We start from the raw sequence: 15422 nt of genomic DNA, 5'->3' as shown, positions 1-15422 counted from the left end.
ATAGGGACCTTAAAATTGAACCCTGAGGCAAAGCAGCATTCAAAACTTTGACGGGTGACTCATGCTCTAAATTTGCAGATTGGATTCATAAAAACTGAGCAAACTACACAAAAGTAGCAACAAAAAATGCTCATGTTTTTATGTCTTGTAAAAATCAAGTAAAGAAAAACAACAAGTCATCATTGGCTCCAGAGTTATGTGGATGTACTTATGGGTAAAGTAAAAAAAGACGTTCTTTTTTTGTACCATGAATCTTTTAATGATGTCGTACGCAAATAAACCCAACAAATAGTCAATAAAGAAATATAGCTTCTCATCCAACGTGATGCTCAAGTATTTATTTGAGTGAGAGGAGCAAGTGGCAGTGCGGGAACAGGTCAGCCAAATGAATGGTGACTGCTTAGTACACGTCACTTCGTTTCAAAATATACGGCCTCCGAGACTTGGCTGCATGAGTGGCTTGCCTTTTTAGGATGTACGGCGACTTGCGCTTGAGGGGTGCGTTGCCGTCATTTCCCAATATGTATTCGCGGGAATACTGGTGGAGCTGTTAAGGGGGAAAGAAATGGCGTTATTGGTGCAGGGAATGGTTGTTGTTCTATTTTAGGGGTTAGGGTAAGGGTAAGGGTTAGGGTTAGGGTAAGGGTTAGGGTGTTTTTTGAGTTTAGTGTTTCTTGAGAAGTAAGAACTTTAGATTTTGGATTTATGTGTGATCACATACCCGATTTTCGCAAAAAAAGATTGACTTATGATTAAAGGTTTTTCCCAAAAAGATGGAAGCAATCAAACCAACCATAAGGTCACGTTTTGGACTAGGCAGTGACATGGTCAATTGTTTTGCCGCATATTTTTGGTGTGTTTTTGGGTAACTTACACTTCCCTGGCGACTGTGCAGCAAAGCACTGCAGATTTGCTGCAGGCTATGTAGTTCGTCCAGCCTCTGGTTGCTCCACTCTCTCATCACTATTTGCTGCTCTGCCTCCTCCTCCTCCTCTGACTCTTCTTCTTCATCCTCTTCCCCGCTCTTCCACCACAGTTCGTCTTCCTCCTCGATGTCGTGTCGAAGCCCGCCGGCTAGCCGGCACAGGTTTTCAAGCGCAAGGCGCCAGTAGGGGACACTCTGCCTGTTTGCTTCCTTCAGCTTTTTTAAAAAGAGAGGGAAAATGAAGTGAGGAGTTATGTTTGTTTACTCATTTATACTATTTATTTATGTTAATTGAAATATAGGAGAATATTTAGGGGTCAATGGGTTCATTTTCAAAGTGACCCTGAAAATGACTTACAAAAGAAACCTAAAATGCAAATGTTTCTGATTGAAAGTGAGATCAGAGGCCGAATTGAAGATAAATAAAAACTTGAATGGTCTTTCAAGGATTTTTTGGAAATTATGCGATAAAATGGGAGTGTCTTCTCTCCTTTTTTTATTGCGAATTTCTTGATGAGCTACTCAGAATTAACATTCTTACCAAAGTTCATGCTGAATTGTAGAAGAGGTAGGAGAAGTAGTAGAAGAGTGCTGGCGTTATTTGCACGTGATCCTTTAAGCATATATTTTTTCTATGCTTTGCCTGAATTTGAACGCATTTTTTAGACAAAGAGTCGCCATCATTTCATTTCTTGCCACCAAAGAAGGACATTTCGTCTATCATTATTCAAAATGGGATGTGTCAAGGCGTCTTGGAATCCTTGTTCCTTGTGTTTTGACTAAAATGATGAGATTGTGAAAGTGTTTTGAAAACTTTAACGCCCCATTTGTGTAATCCAGCCCTTTTTTTGGAGTTGGGACATGTAATCAGACCCACCGAATCTTATAAAAATCCACAAAAGATGCATGTTTTTTGTGGATGTCTTGTGGCGAATCTGACAAGTTGTCATTCCCCAATCAAAAGAATATTAAATCAACCTTATTAGTATGCAAAATCAGGATATGATGTCAAAATGCTTTGAGTACTTTAGAAATCATTATAAAAGTCCATCCATTATTTGGTGCACTTGACGATGAGAGACATCAAATGCAATTCAAGTGTGAGCCAGTGAGTTTACACTTAATACAGCGTAAGAATTGGAACGCTACTGAGCTTGTGAACACCTTTGAATCCCTCATTGGAGCTAATTCTTTGGTTTTATTGACAAGAATATTCACATACCTTAAAGGCAAACAGGCTGCTCAGGAGATTTTCTCCACGCGGTCGTTGATCCTGTCCCATGTCTGCAGAAAAAGACAAATCCAGAGAGAGTGGAGAGGGGAAGCTGGATAGTACCAACTCAATATTGCTCAACACAAGCAAAGAATGGAATATTAAGTACTTTTGCACAGCAAATGCTGAATGAGTATCAATATTTTTGCTTTCATTCAAATGAGGGAGTTCTGTATTAGTCTTGGGAGTTGTGGTCATAGTAGTATTAGGATTTAAAAAGAAATAAATATGGAAAAATATGTGAAATATACATTGACTTAATGTTAAAATGGTATGTTTTCATGATTACATTACATTATCACTGCAGTAAATGATTGGAGCTACACTTATTTACCATGTAAAATGGTGGTAAAATATGTAAAATGTACGTATTAATTTTTACAATTTTATCATGTATTTGAAACTAATTCCAAGAAATAACAAATAAGGCTACAAATAATTAAACTAATATTTTATTAGCAATCCCAATGACGTATTTACAACAAATTCAAAAACAACGACCAAAGCTACAAAAAATCCAACTGATTGGTTTTAATCTTTGCAATTGTGTACAAAAAAGGGTCTGCAAAAATTGACTTCCCACCACCAAAAATAAGTTAATAGCACATAACATCCCATTGAGACTTTTGCTTTAAATTGAAATATTATATGTGCAAAGTGAGTAATAAACAGCTTCCATCAACTAAAGTCAATCCCAAGGAGCGTTCTCCCACGTCTCTGCAGCTTACCTGCGCATAGTCCGCTGCAGGTGAAGCAGAGCAGCAACAGCACGCAAGTCAAGTGAGCCTGCATCGAGTCAGCCAAAAATTTAAGAACCAACACAGCGAGAGAAGAAAAAAAATGACAAAAAAAACTCAAAATTCCCAAAAGAGGGCTGGCTCACTAATGTGCTGTGCTGTGATGGAGCCTTTTAGTCCATAGAGTGAAAGTTTAACAGAGGCTTCTTGTCTTCTTCTGATGATGATGACTCCTTGAATGTGAGCCTCAGCTATATACAAGCCCCCTGCAAGCCCCAGCAGCCCCCCCTTCTGACTCCCCCACCGTCATGTCTCCGTACAGATGTGTCATCACACGTCATTCTGCCGTCATGGATTAGTTTGGTTTTATGTTTTAACGAGTGTTAACTTAATATCTGGCAGTAAACGTGTTTTGCTGAGTGGTTAGGGGGATTCTGCGGGGGGGCTTGAGACCAAACAGATTTGAGTTCTCAGCAGAGCATCAATGCAGTTGTGCAAATGAAACTCAAATGTCTATTGCTGTATGAAAAAGAATACATATTGTGAGCAAGTATATATTTATTTTTTCACTTTTTCAGAAATGACATGCTTCGAGGACACCTAGGTGCAGATGTGACACATTCAAGATCCTAGTGATGAGTAAAAATTCTTTAAAAATCATTTTTAAGTAGACACGGAATGATTTTTGCTGCCAGCCTCCCAGTGGAAATGGACTGGGCAGTCCATAGTAGCTATTTTCTTAGATGCACCTGTTGTATATTCAAGTAGAACAGGTGCAGGTACATTTGTTGTAATACCTAGGGCGACCTTGCAGGTGTTTGGGGGCAGTGTTAAGCCAGAATTAACTTCTGCCATTGTCTCCTCCTTCCTTAGCCCGTCCTCCTCCTCCTACTCCTAATCCCACTCCTCCTCCTCCTGCTCCAACCCTGGAGTTCCTACCGGGACAAGAAGGAACTTTTTATCACTCTTTCACAAGAAAGTGCACGTCGTGATAGTTAGCAGGAGTTTTGAACAACTGCCATGGCTCCATTCGGGAAGAACTTCCTGAAAGCTCGTCTGAAAAACAGGTAATTTAATACCACTCCATAGGCTCCTTCAAGGGGGTAGATTGTATGGGGAAGAGGGGCTTTTGGTTGGGAGTTTCCTTGCAAGTAACAATCAGGTCAGGCATGTGAAGTGCTTTAAAAGTATGTTAAACTAGTTCTCTTAGTGTACTTTCAAAATGATGTCATACTGTCACCATAGTAGTTTCAAGTCATATATATATATATGTATATATATATATATATATATATATATATATATATATATATATATATATATATATATATATATATATATATATATATATATATATATATATATATATATATATATATATATATATATATATATATATATATATATATATATATATATATATATATATATATATATATATATATATATATATATATATATATATATATATATATATATATATATATATATATATATATATATATATATATATATATATATATATATATATATATATATATATATATATATATATATATATATATATATATATATATATATATATATATAAATATAAGACGAGGTGATCTATATATTATTCACATATCCACAGTGATCTTATAGTTTGTGTAGGGTGCCAGTTGTTTGCAAATCATGCAGCAAAATGTGTTTTTCCCTTTTCTGTTGCTTGAAAGCCACCCCAAAGCCATCAGCACTTGTTGCAAGAATCCGCAGCAGCAATTTAGTCGAGTGGCTCACATGGGCTTTTCATGTGTTTTTACGGTGACGCATCTTTGGGAAAAGCGTGTGAAATTAACATACCACCTCCAGAAAAAGGTTTCCAACGGCTGCCCTTGAGTGGCCAGGAGTGTGTCAGCGGCATTCTTGAAGAGGCCAGGGCAACGGTGAAAGGCTCAGCTGCTTCACAATTGGAATTAATTGAAATGCGCCTCCAAATACTGTTGGGAAATGGGGAGCTTTTCTACCAAAGTCCAGACGGACGCTATGTACTTCTGTACTCATAATTGCCATTGTTCTTGTCAGCCATATTGTCAAATGATGACTATATAGACCACTTTATGTTGTTATCCAAGATCCATGATAAAGAATATGGCACCAATGACAATGGTAGGACATTTTTGGTGCTTTAGTATGCTTACAGTGCATAGAAGTACATCATAAATGAAGACTTGAATATAAAACCTTTTAAGGATGAGCAGAACGTCCCTATATTTTCTAGAAACAAATGTACTCGTAACATGGATGTTGTTTGTAACACAGGAAGAAAAATAAGTTAGAGAGATATGACCTAGCTTCATTTGTGTACATATTATAACCTTGGATTTCATTTGACTAGTTTTGCAAGACAATCTTCATCCAAATTGCCCAAAAACGTCCTTTTTAAGCTTTAATTTAGCATTTTTGTTTGTTTTTACTCTTATGAAAAACCTAAATTGATGATATTTTCTCCAAGCAGCCAGAAAAAAGTTTTCAAGTGCCATTGCTGCACCCTCATGAAGGTCCTAATTGTTTGGTGACATCAAAATTCATATAAACACCCACCCCAGAGTCTCATGGTTGTTTTTGCTAGATAAGAAGGGGAAGCGCTGTGTTGTGTTTCTGGACCCACATCACAAGTACGACTCATCTCGCAGATAAAGATGTTTTTTCCCCTCATCCCCACCCAGATAAGCCCGCTAACAGGAAGCTCTATCCATGTTTTTCCTTTCCGCTACGTAAGAAAATGTTTACCCATCTTTTTCTTCAAAAGACCAAAAGACCCCCCTTTACTCTTCCAACTTTGGGGACCATACGTGGGGTGTCAGCCATGTAAAAACCATTCAATAGACGCTGACGTCATCTCGTGTCCCGCCTTTTGAGGTGGGTGGGAAAGGTTACAGTATATCAGTGAACATGCCTTTGCCACACACTAATCCTACCAATGAGGCTGCTCATATTCCCCTTTGTGTTAAGAAACTGAGCATATTATTGTGGAAAATAAAGAGGCGAGGGCCATTCTTTTACTTCCTGCCTGGCACAGGAAGTGTTGATTGTGCCTGAGGAGAAATGCAGGTGTTTCCCCCCTAGACTCACGCTGGCCAACATACACATACATGTGCACTTCCTGCTCTGAATGTGTTTATCAATGTGTGTGTTCATATTAGATGCTTAAAATAACTTTTATTAGAATTTAACGTGATGGCTGATTGGTATTTTCCAGATGAGCTTGTGACATTATGTACGCATAAAAGTAGTACTGTACTTTAAAAACGACAATTGTGTCGTCACAAAAGGGGAATTCTGTGCAACAGTGCATCTTTAATATTTAACTTTTTTTCCCAAAAGTATTTAATATTTTACTTGATGGAATGTTTGGTATGAGATTTTTTTTCTTAAAAAAATTCGACTCGAATTAGATTGTTCTATCTGAGCAAGACAAACAAAATGAAAAGATTGAATTTAATTAATATAACAGTATTTTATTTTCATGAAAATACATTAGTGTAATTCCAGCCTGTACAAAATAATTGTCAACTTAAAATTAGATGTGTTTTCATGAAAGAAGAGTTCATACTTCATCTTAACATTTATGAGGGTTTGCTGAAGATCAAGTGAGACAAGCAATTCCATGTTTAGTTTCCCACGTGGATGTGAATACAATGTCTTGTGTATGTCTCTTTTATGTGAAATTGGTGAACAAGTTGTCAGGAATGTGACAAGTATGCAACAGAGGGAGTTAATTGTTACGCAGACCCCCCCTGAGCAAATAGCCGAGTGGTGCACTCGAGCATGAGTTTAACCTCACTGGGAGAAAAGAAAACAACATGATCACACATTCAGATTAAAGTTGTCATCTTGTGGGAGTTAGGAGAACAATTTGCGGTTTAGTTAGGATACAAGATTGTTCTGTTGGCGCTATCATCTTCAGGGAAGTTCTTTGAACATCATCTTGATAATAGTATCATTACGACAAAAAAGGGAAATCTTTAAGAAAATAGCTTGTTTACTTTAAAGTTATGAAACAGTTTAAGTTAGTTTTTGTTTGAATGGAAATTATGTTTTGTTTTTGGGTGTTTTTTCCAAGATTTTTTTTTATTTTTTAAAGAGAAGTCAGATATTTTGGTGGGTGAAGTAATTTTTATTTCCTGCAAATTAGTTTCATCCATTTCATTAAAAAGCTGTTTATATTCAAGATAAGTTTGGTAAACTTTTATGAATGGGTTTCATAGGAGTGTCTAAATAATGACAAGTGTCGTGAACATTTATGACTTTCTCTGGCCATTTTTATCTGGCAAATAAAAAAATATGATTAGACATTATGTCTTTTATATGAGAACTAAATGTGACGCACAAAGCCAATCTTAACGTCTGGAAATGTCATTTCATTATTTGATTAGCATCTCTTGTGCTTTGGACCTCTGCGATGGTCTATTTAGCCACAAAAGGTATAGACAGCATTTTTTTCAGAGGGGAGCAATAGTGGTTTGCAGTGATCCAGATAAATAGGTAAGGAAGGTTTAAATTGTCAGGGAGGATGAGTAACAGTCTGACAGGATTAAGACACTCGTAGATATATCCAAATGTGAATAAATCAAATAAATATAGCATATTCCTGCATACTTAACAACCAAAAAAAATCTCAGGTTCTCCCCCTTAACCCCATTTTTTTCTGACACAGAATTACTTTTTTGGGATTCTTGCCTTAATAATGTTTTTTTTTTTAACCTGAAAATCCACTACTTTTTTCTCCAAGTGCATAACATTTTTTCCTCAAACGTTTGCTATTTTTCACAACAAAAAGAAGACTTTGTGTACGAATAAATTCAACTTTTATTGTGAAAATTAATGCATTCATTTTCCCATCTTCCCCAGGACCAAGGACAGCGAGCCCATCGCTGGGAAAGAGATCCAGGTGACTGTTTGCAACGAGGAGAAGGTGGTCTGCGGCGTGACGAAACACACCACCTGCGCCGACATGATTCAGGCATTACTTGACGATCACAGAGCAGCTCCGCAGGGCAAACGGCTCCTGCAAGGAGAGTCCAAAGACTTCAGCCTGGTGGAGCGCTACAAAGATTTTGAAAGGGTCTTGCCACCTCTGAGCAGAATCCTGAGGCTTTGGTACGCGTGGGGAGACCAGAGACCCTTAATCCAGTTCATGCTGGTCAAAAGCACAGATGCTGCGCCACATCGGGCGATGAAAACAACAAAGAATCGGAGCAGATATACCAGAAACCCTCAGGTTCTTCCTGCAGAAAAGCAGAAACGAGTAGTAAGGAAGGCCTTCCGGAAGCTGGAGAAACTCCACAAGGACAGCAAGACGTCTGCCGGAACTGAAGAAATTGAGAATATGGTCCAGCTCATTCTCAACCAGGACCAAACCATTCGGGAGCAGATCCAGCATATGGAGGATCTGGAGTTGGAGATCCAACAGCTTCAAGGTCAGGAAGACCAAAACGACATGTTGGAATTGCGTGGAGTCAACTCGGAGGAGGTGGACAAACTTCTAGACGCTAGCGATGATGTCCACCAGTTGGAGGTCCAGGTCCAGAGGCAGCAAGCTCTCATAGCACAACTCTGTCGCGATATAGACATTGAACAGAGGATGGTGGCGGATGGCGAACAAGAAAAAGCATTAGCTCCTCCCCACGAGGGCAACGAATCGCTTCTGGCCGAGATGGAAAGGATGCAGGCCGAGCTGAGGCGCAGCTACCTGGCCGGGGTGTCCCTCCACGGTCAAGTGGGTGAAATGGACAAGCAAATATGCTGCTGTGAGGCTGCCTGGGTCTCCAGGGACCAAGAGTGCTGGCAGCTGGCCGCTCAGCTTAGATCCCTGCAAATGAGCGACGCCGCTCAGGAGACCGCCGGTGGAAACGGGGTTGTGAAAATGGAGGCCGTGCCGGTCAAGCATGGCTCATCTCCCATCGATATGACGGACACAGACTCGGACACTGGGATCAGTTCCACGCATAGTCAGGACTCTTTATCGCCAGGCATGGATTTCCCTCCACCGCTGGACACGGACGTCTAATGAAACTCTGGGCTAAAAAAAACAATATAAAACAATGCAATCATCGTACAAACATTTGTATATGAATTGTAGAGCAAATATATTTTTACCAATGAACTCAGAGTAGACAGTGGTGGAATTTCCGGGCCTGCAAGGCCTTCTCTCCTGGCCTAAGAAAATATCTGAATCACAGACTGATCTTAATTATATTTTTGGCCATGATTACTTATTAAATCATTCCAAATAGTCTGTTAGATTACTCTCATTGCTTTTCCCTTGCTTCCATGTGTTGTGTTTTCATATTTAAGCATTTAACCAATCACATTTCAGCTATTATTTCAGACTATGATTGTTTATTGATAGAGCGGACTTGCCATAAGTAACAAACTGTATCGGTAGTGAGCTGCACAAGCAAATATATTTTTGTGTTTATTTAATAGCGGAGGAGAAGAAATTGGTATGGATGCAGATTTTTTAATACACGTTATCATGAAAACAATGCATTTTTTTGTCTATTTTTAATGCGCATGACCAAGGTCAGAGTTCAAATTTGTGCCTGCCTTGATGGATGAGACAGAATCTGGTTCCTGATTTCGATTTACCGAAGAAAGACCTGATAAAGTTCTCACGGGACAATTCAACATGTTCGGTACGTAGTCATTTGGCCTTTTAGGAGCCTCACTTCTGATTTTAAAAATGTTTGCTAACAAATAAGCTACATTGTATTACCTATAGTTCTTTATGTTTAAAAATAATTAATTCCATTGTGTCTTTCAGTTCCTCATCGAGCACACTTTTGGGAAAAATCAAGCATGTGGCCAAAACGGCCAAAAAGGATCAGCTCGTCGACGCCATAACGAGCTGTTTGTCAGCAAAGTAAGTCAATTTCTTTTCTAAATAGTTTCTGTTCTCTTCTTGTTTCTGGAATCTGAAAGAAGCTCAAATTAGGGTGTAGCATGTAATCAAAGAAAATGGTCTCCTGAACTTTTCAAGGCTTTTCCTGTCAAACATACGGCTGACAAACTACCTCTTTGTACTAGAGGCAGACAGGCTACACTGAGAGTGAGTGGGTGGAGTGTGGGGTTATCTATTTCACCACAAATGGCAAAAAAAAAGAAAAAAGGAAAACATTCTACCCACTCTCCCAGTCTACAGTTTGAAAGTAGAGTACCATGCATGTTTTTAAGTTTGCCGCATAGCCTATTGTACATTTTCTAGGACTATAGTTTAAAATTTAGCAATTAACTGTCTCTAAAACTCAATAACTGGTGAAAAAACAAAATACCTCATTGTTTATTTGACTAAAACGCGATTCATTTCCACCTTAAATGACGATGCCGCCCGCTTACCCTGCACCACCACCACCGCTTCTCTAAATGTTGCGGGGTCCACGGTATAAGAGTTCCAATTATGGTTAGGTGTCACATTTGAGTTCAAGCTCCACAAGCTGAGACGCGTCCGACATGTTGGAGGGCCTCACAGATAATTGGCAGCACATCCAACAAGCGTGAATCATTTCATCAAACAACCCAAGAGGCAATAAAATGGCACTACAGCACCACAACGCCTACCAGAAAGTGTGTGCTTGTGTGAGTGCGTTATCACAAGCGCTTTTAAAGGCAAGAAATCATAACAGATCCTCATCCTCGGGCTAAAAGTACTTCATCACTACGCAGAACTCTACCAAGGCAAAACATGTCTCTGCAACTTGAATCACAAAACTCTTCCAGCCAGTATTCAAGGCACACATTTACACCAACAAACAATTTGGAGTGTTCAATCTGTACCCAGAGAAACACCACATATGAAGTCTGAAACCCACCACAGCTCGAACCCTCGATCACAGTACCCACTTCCACTGTGCTAACAAGCAAATGAACTAAATTATGAACTAACAACCAGTTATGTAACTAACGACTTTGGTCGAGTGTATGTTTAAAAAAGTAGTCATATTAAGTCTATGTCAGTTTAACACTTTAATGCACATGCGTTTTTGTTTGTTTTTATTATATTCAAATAGGACTGGGGTTTTAGGTGACAACATTTGCAATCCAATTGTAGTAATTAGTGTTGCCTGCATGAATTTTGCAATAGAACCATTTAGGACAAACAATTTTAATAGTAATAATACAAAAAGGCAAACAAAGTGATGGATAATGAAAGATAACAATTTTAAATAAAACCAATGGACAATGTTAATACATTTTCAAAAAGTACATTCAAACAAATTGGAACAGCACATAAGTGCTATAGGTCGGCATTAAATGAGATGAGCTAAAGACAACATGCCCACTCTAGTGACCACATATACCACATCAAACTTGTATAATGTCAATGTACATGTTTATACACATCCCGCATTTTAACGTCTATACCCATCATTAAAGAAAAGGTTGGAACCATTAGCATGTGCACTTATGCAATATAAAGGCATATTACAGACTCTGGGGTCAGCCATTCCCTGAACTAGAAGATTTGAGTTGCCTTTTAAAAGCTTTGTCCAATATGCTACTGCTGTCTTAACATTTGGTAGCAATATCATAAAAACGTCACAATAAATGACGTCCTTCTGACGTTAACTGCATTTTGTGGATTCTTTAAGTTTAAACATCTTTGGATTGAATGCAGACATCTGTGCAGAATAGCAATTGCCAAGGTGGTGCGTGCTGGTAAGGAGACAGAGCAAATAGCTCAGAAATAAATGAAAGTATCTCCACTGAAGTATTTCAAAAATTGCCATGGAGTGAGAAGCAGTGCTCAATTGCGCCGCTTGTCAATGAGCTACTTTTGTAAACATGAAACCTGTCTGTCTGTTGGGCTGTTAAGGCTGACCTTGTCTAGGGGAGCCTCCTGATTTAAAGCTTGAAACGTAAATATATACAGTGCAGTGTTTCACCTTAAACATATCAAGGGAATCTAGTCTATGTAAATTGCATTTAATTTTGTGTCTTAGCCAATCATGAGATTTTTATAGATTAAAACCATTCATTGACTTACCAAAGCGTCCACTTTAAACGTCTTGAAAGCTCACTGTCTTGTTTTACCGTGAGTTGCCATGGTTACTTCAGTCCTATTCATCTTATTGTATATGCAGTTGCATTGCTATGGTGGTGCATTTAGAGCACTTTAATCAGATTCCTTCAAAACAAATAGCACTCTTTACCATAAAGACTCCATTGGGGATAGAGTTCATTTGGAATAAACAACTTTGTGTGGTCGGCTATGCTGTGACGGGTGGTCGGTCGGGAGGATTTGGGATTTACGGCGGACGATTGACGTCCTGTGACACAAAGAAATGCATTCCTTCTAGTTCACAGTCTGCACGTGTGTGTGTGCGCTTCCTGTCAGTATTCCCGTCCAAAAGGAATGCGAAATGCAGCAAGTAAGCAGGCCTGTGTGATGACCTTGTAGTCTTTATGGTTGTTATTGTTAGGGCTACTTGGAAAATGCATAAGAAACTACTGTAAATGTCTAAAACATCAAAAATACTATGTAATCTTAAGGATAATCTTGAAAACTGTGCAGGTTTAATGACTACAAATTACCAGAGGCTTGTAAATATTTAAAAGTTACGCAAGTGATCATGACTAGTGTAAACCACAAAATATTGGTGGAGATTAATTTAGAGAGGATAAAATACAAAATTAAAACAAGGCTATTTTAAAAGCTATCACTTAGAGAAAAAAAAATCAAAATTTCTTCTTTGGAAATTGTTTTTTATTTTGCTATCCAAGATGAGATCATTCATTTTAAGTTTATAGTATTGTGGCGCAAAAAAAATGAACATATAGTACGAATGATTTTACTTTTAGTGGCTTGTAATTATTCCTGACATGTCAAGAACGTTACTGATTTTGATCTTTGGCCGAGTGAAGCTGCTTAAAAGTAGCACAGGAAGTGCAAGCAGGAAGTGGCGTGTTTATGCAAAGAAAGGTCGTCGCTCATGATTGAAACACACCCACACACTTGTAAGTCTATTGTACAGATATGTCAATAACAGTAAAGTGTCAATATAAAAGATTTCAAAGTATATTTTGGCCTAGCAAATTGTATCAAAGTATTTCAGAAAGCAAACTTACTGTTCCTCTCTCCTTTATTTATTTATTCTCATGTTAGAATTGATGATGGCAACAATATGAACCACATTGGCATGATATCACTTTGATGATCATACTTTTTGTATACTTAAGGCAATAATTTTGAAGTATGAAGTGAAAGACGACTGAGACATTTACGGTGTAAAAAATATTGCACGCAACAGCGTGTTAACATGATCAAATACTTTTTTAATCGCTTTTCTATTCCTTAATGAGATTGGGTGCTGCAGCGTAAAAAAGAAATCAGATTATTTTTTTTCTGATGATCAAAATGTCACACTGCAAGACGATCATATTACTCCTGTAAGAAATTTGCTTTGGAATATCATCTGAGAGACTTTTTCATACTTGAGTCTCTTTGGAGGAAAAATGATTGACTCCCGTCTCACTCCATCAGGTCTCAGGACAGAGTTCAAGTAGCACATTTATACTTAATAGAAAAAAAAATCTATTCATAGATTGATTTCATGCTCAAAGGAATGTCAATAAAATATTTAGACCCCATTCTTGGACCCAGTTACAAAGCTCCTCAACAAAAAGAAAGAAAAAGAGCCTAAATATCTTCAAATCTAATTCTTTAAACACCTTTTTTCAACTCTTGTAGCGAAGAACTAATCACATCTATGTTCAAAGACAAATGAAAGCTGAAAAAAGCCTTTTGAATGTTGGCAAAACTCATCTGAAGTCTGCATTGGTTGCGAAAGTTAAAAAAAATAGGGCGAACGCTGTAGTTTACATTAATGCTCCCACTTTAGTTAACCCCATAGAGTGGCCCGGCGTCAGTTTTATCACATTTTTCATCTTTTTTCGACATGTTATGCCGTTTCAAACATAACCTTTTGCAGCTGCCCCACTTTCATTAGCCCAGGACCACACAGGAGACTAAAAGCAAATGTCAAACATAACTTTTACTTCAGTTGAAGGTTTGGTGAAGTTTACGTTCTAGACCCCATTTCATTTTCATTTCCAGCAACTGTGTGTCTCACACACACACACACACACACACACACACACACACACACACACACACACACACACACACACACACACACACACCGGGAAGCTAACATCGTGATCAAAAGACATGATTTTATGTCTTTGTCATCTTGTCTTTGTGTAGTTTGCCTAAAATGACAATAGGAGTACATTCACACTTGAACGTATTTATATTGTGTAATTTAAAAGCGACTATCTTATATAGTATAAAACATTAGCAGAGTTGGTAAAAATTTCCCTTATTTATTGTTGACAAGCCTTCCTCATAAATATTTGGTGAGTAGTATTTTTCATATTAGTGTATCTGGAAAAGAACCACTACTGGCCTTGAATAACATAATATATATGAGAACAACATGGGAAAATAGACACTCAGATTAAAACACAGTTTTCCATATAACGTCTTTTTACTGTGAAAACTGAAACATGATACTATAGTGGGTTACTGGAAGCTTTTCAATTATTGTTAGCAATAATCTTAGTTCCGTACCTCTGCTCTACATTATCACAACATTTGATGTTGTCGTCTATACTACAAAGGAAGCTTTAAACAACCTGGAGTGGGAGTAGTTTTAAACCTGGAGCATCAAACAAGAGAAAAAAAAGGTGAAAAGCATTTCATTTAATTGATGTTTCCTCTTAGAACAGAAACATTTGAGCACCTCTTCTAAATGATTGTTGCTTGTCTGGAGGGCGTGTTTATCAACAAGTCATTGCGATGGCTATGATTTAGAGCAGCCTTTTGCGAGCAAAGCGAGTGGGTGAAAAAGCGCTAGCCCATTAGAAACTATCCACACACAATCAGCATCTAAATAAACTGTTTTGTTGGATTATTTTGTATTACAATATATACGCATAGATTGGGTTATGTTAGAAAAACTCAGGACGCTGTCCAGTTAAAAATAGATTATTAGGTCATGAATGGCTTTGATTTGGAAAAATACATATTTTGACAGAAGAGTATGAGGAATATTATCTCAGTTGGACTGAGCTTTGCAAGCAGTGAAGAACAATGGAGGGAGTTTCCTATTCAATCAGAGCGAATATCTACATGTGTGTGCAATATCTATGTGTGTGTGTGTGTCTGTGTCCAGATGCTTCCACCTTATTTAAAAGTGGGGGTCGTGAGCCCAGGGCCGACTGCCTCCCATCGTGCGAAACACGTTTGCAGCACTTAAAAATAATAATAATACATTTTAAAAAGTTGTTGCAGGCATTGTGCTAATGCTACAGCTGCTGTTGTTTTAAAATTAAATCAACTCATTGACGGCCACTGACATTGAAATGTGAATATTCAATGGTTTTCTCTTTGTAATAATGGCGTGTGTGGGTGTGTGTGTGTGTGTGTGTGTGTGTGTGTGTG

At 38.0% G+C, this 15422-nt stretch overlaps 2 protein-coding genes across 3 annotated transcripts; one reads left to right on the top strand and one right to left on the bottom strand.

The window, feature by feature from the left end:
- On the bottom strand, nt 1–12277 carry nts (neurotensin). Of its 2 annotated transcripts, none has more exons than XM_077742710.1 (4): nt 11964–12277; nt 2148–2209; nt 875–1141; nt 1–547 (listed from the first exon to the last, which is right to left on the bottom strand). In XM_077742710.1, the coding sequence occupies exons 2-4, from the start codon at nt 2205–2207 to the stop codon at nt 401–403; spliced, it is 474 nt and encodes a 157-aa protein (XP_077598836.1). In that variant the 5' UTR covers nt 2208–2209; nt 11964–12277; the 3' UTR covers nt 1–400. The 2 variants fall into 2 exon arrangements, with proteins under 2 accessions (XP_077598836.1, XP_077598835.1); XM_077742709.1 differs by lacking the exon at nt 11964–12277 and adding an exon at nt 2927–3212 and having other exon boundaries at nt 2–547.
- Nucleotides 3814–9465, top strand: rassf9 (Ras association domain family member 9). The gene is made up of 2 exons (XM_077742708.1): nt 3814–4002; nt 7829–9465. Exons 1-2 carry the CDS (start codon nt 3956–3958, stop codon nt 8985–8987), a joined length of 1206 nt encoding a protein of 401 aa, XP_077598834.1. The 5' UTR covers nt 3814–3955; the 3' UTR covers nt 8988–9465.
- Nucleotides 12278–15422: the final 3145 nt, after the last annotated feature.

Source organism: Stigmatopora nigra, chromosome 2, assembly GCF_051989575.1.
Source record: "Stigmatopora nigra isolate UIUO_SnigA chromosome 2, RoL_Snig_1.1, whole genome shotgun sequence".
Taxonomy (NCBI): Eukaryota; Metazoa; Chordata; class Actinopteri; order Syngnathiformes; family Syngnathidae; genus Stigmatopora; species Stigmatopora nigra.
This window is presented reverse-complemented; position numbering and strand designations above follow the sequence as displayed.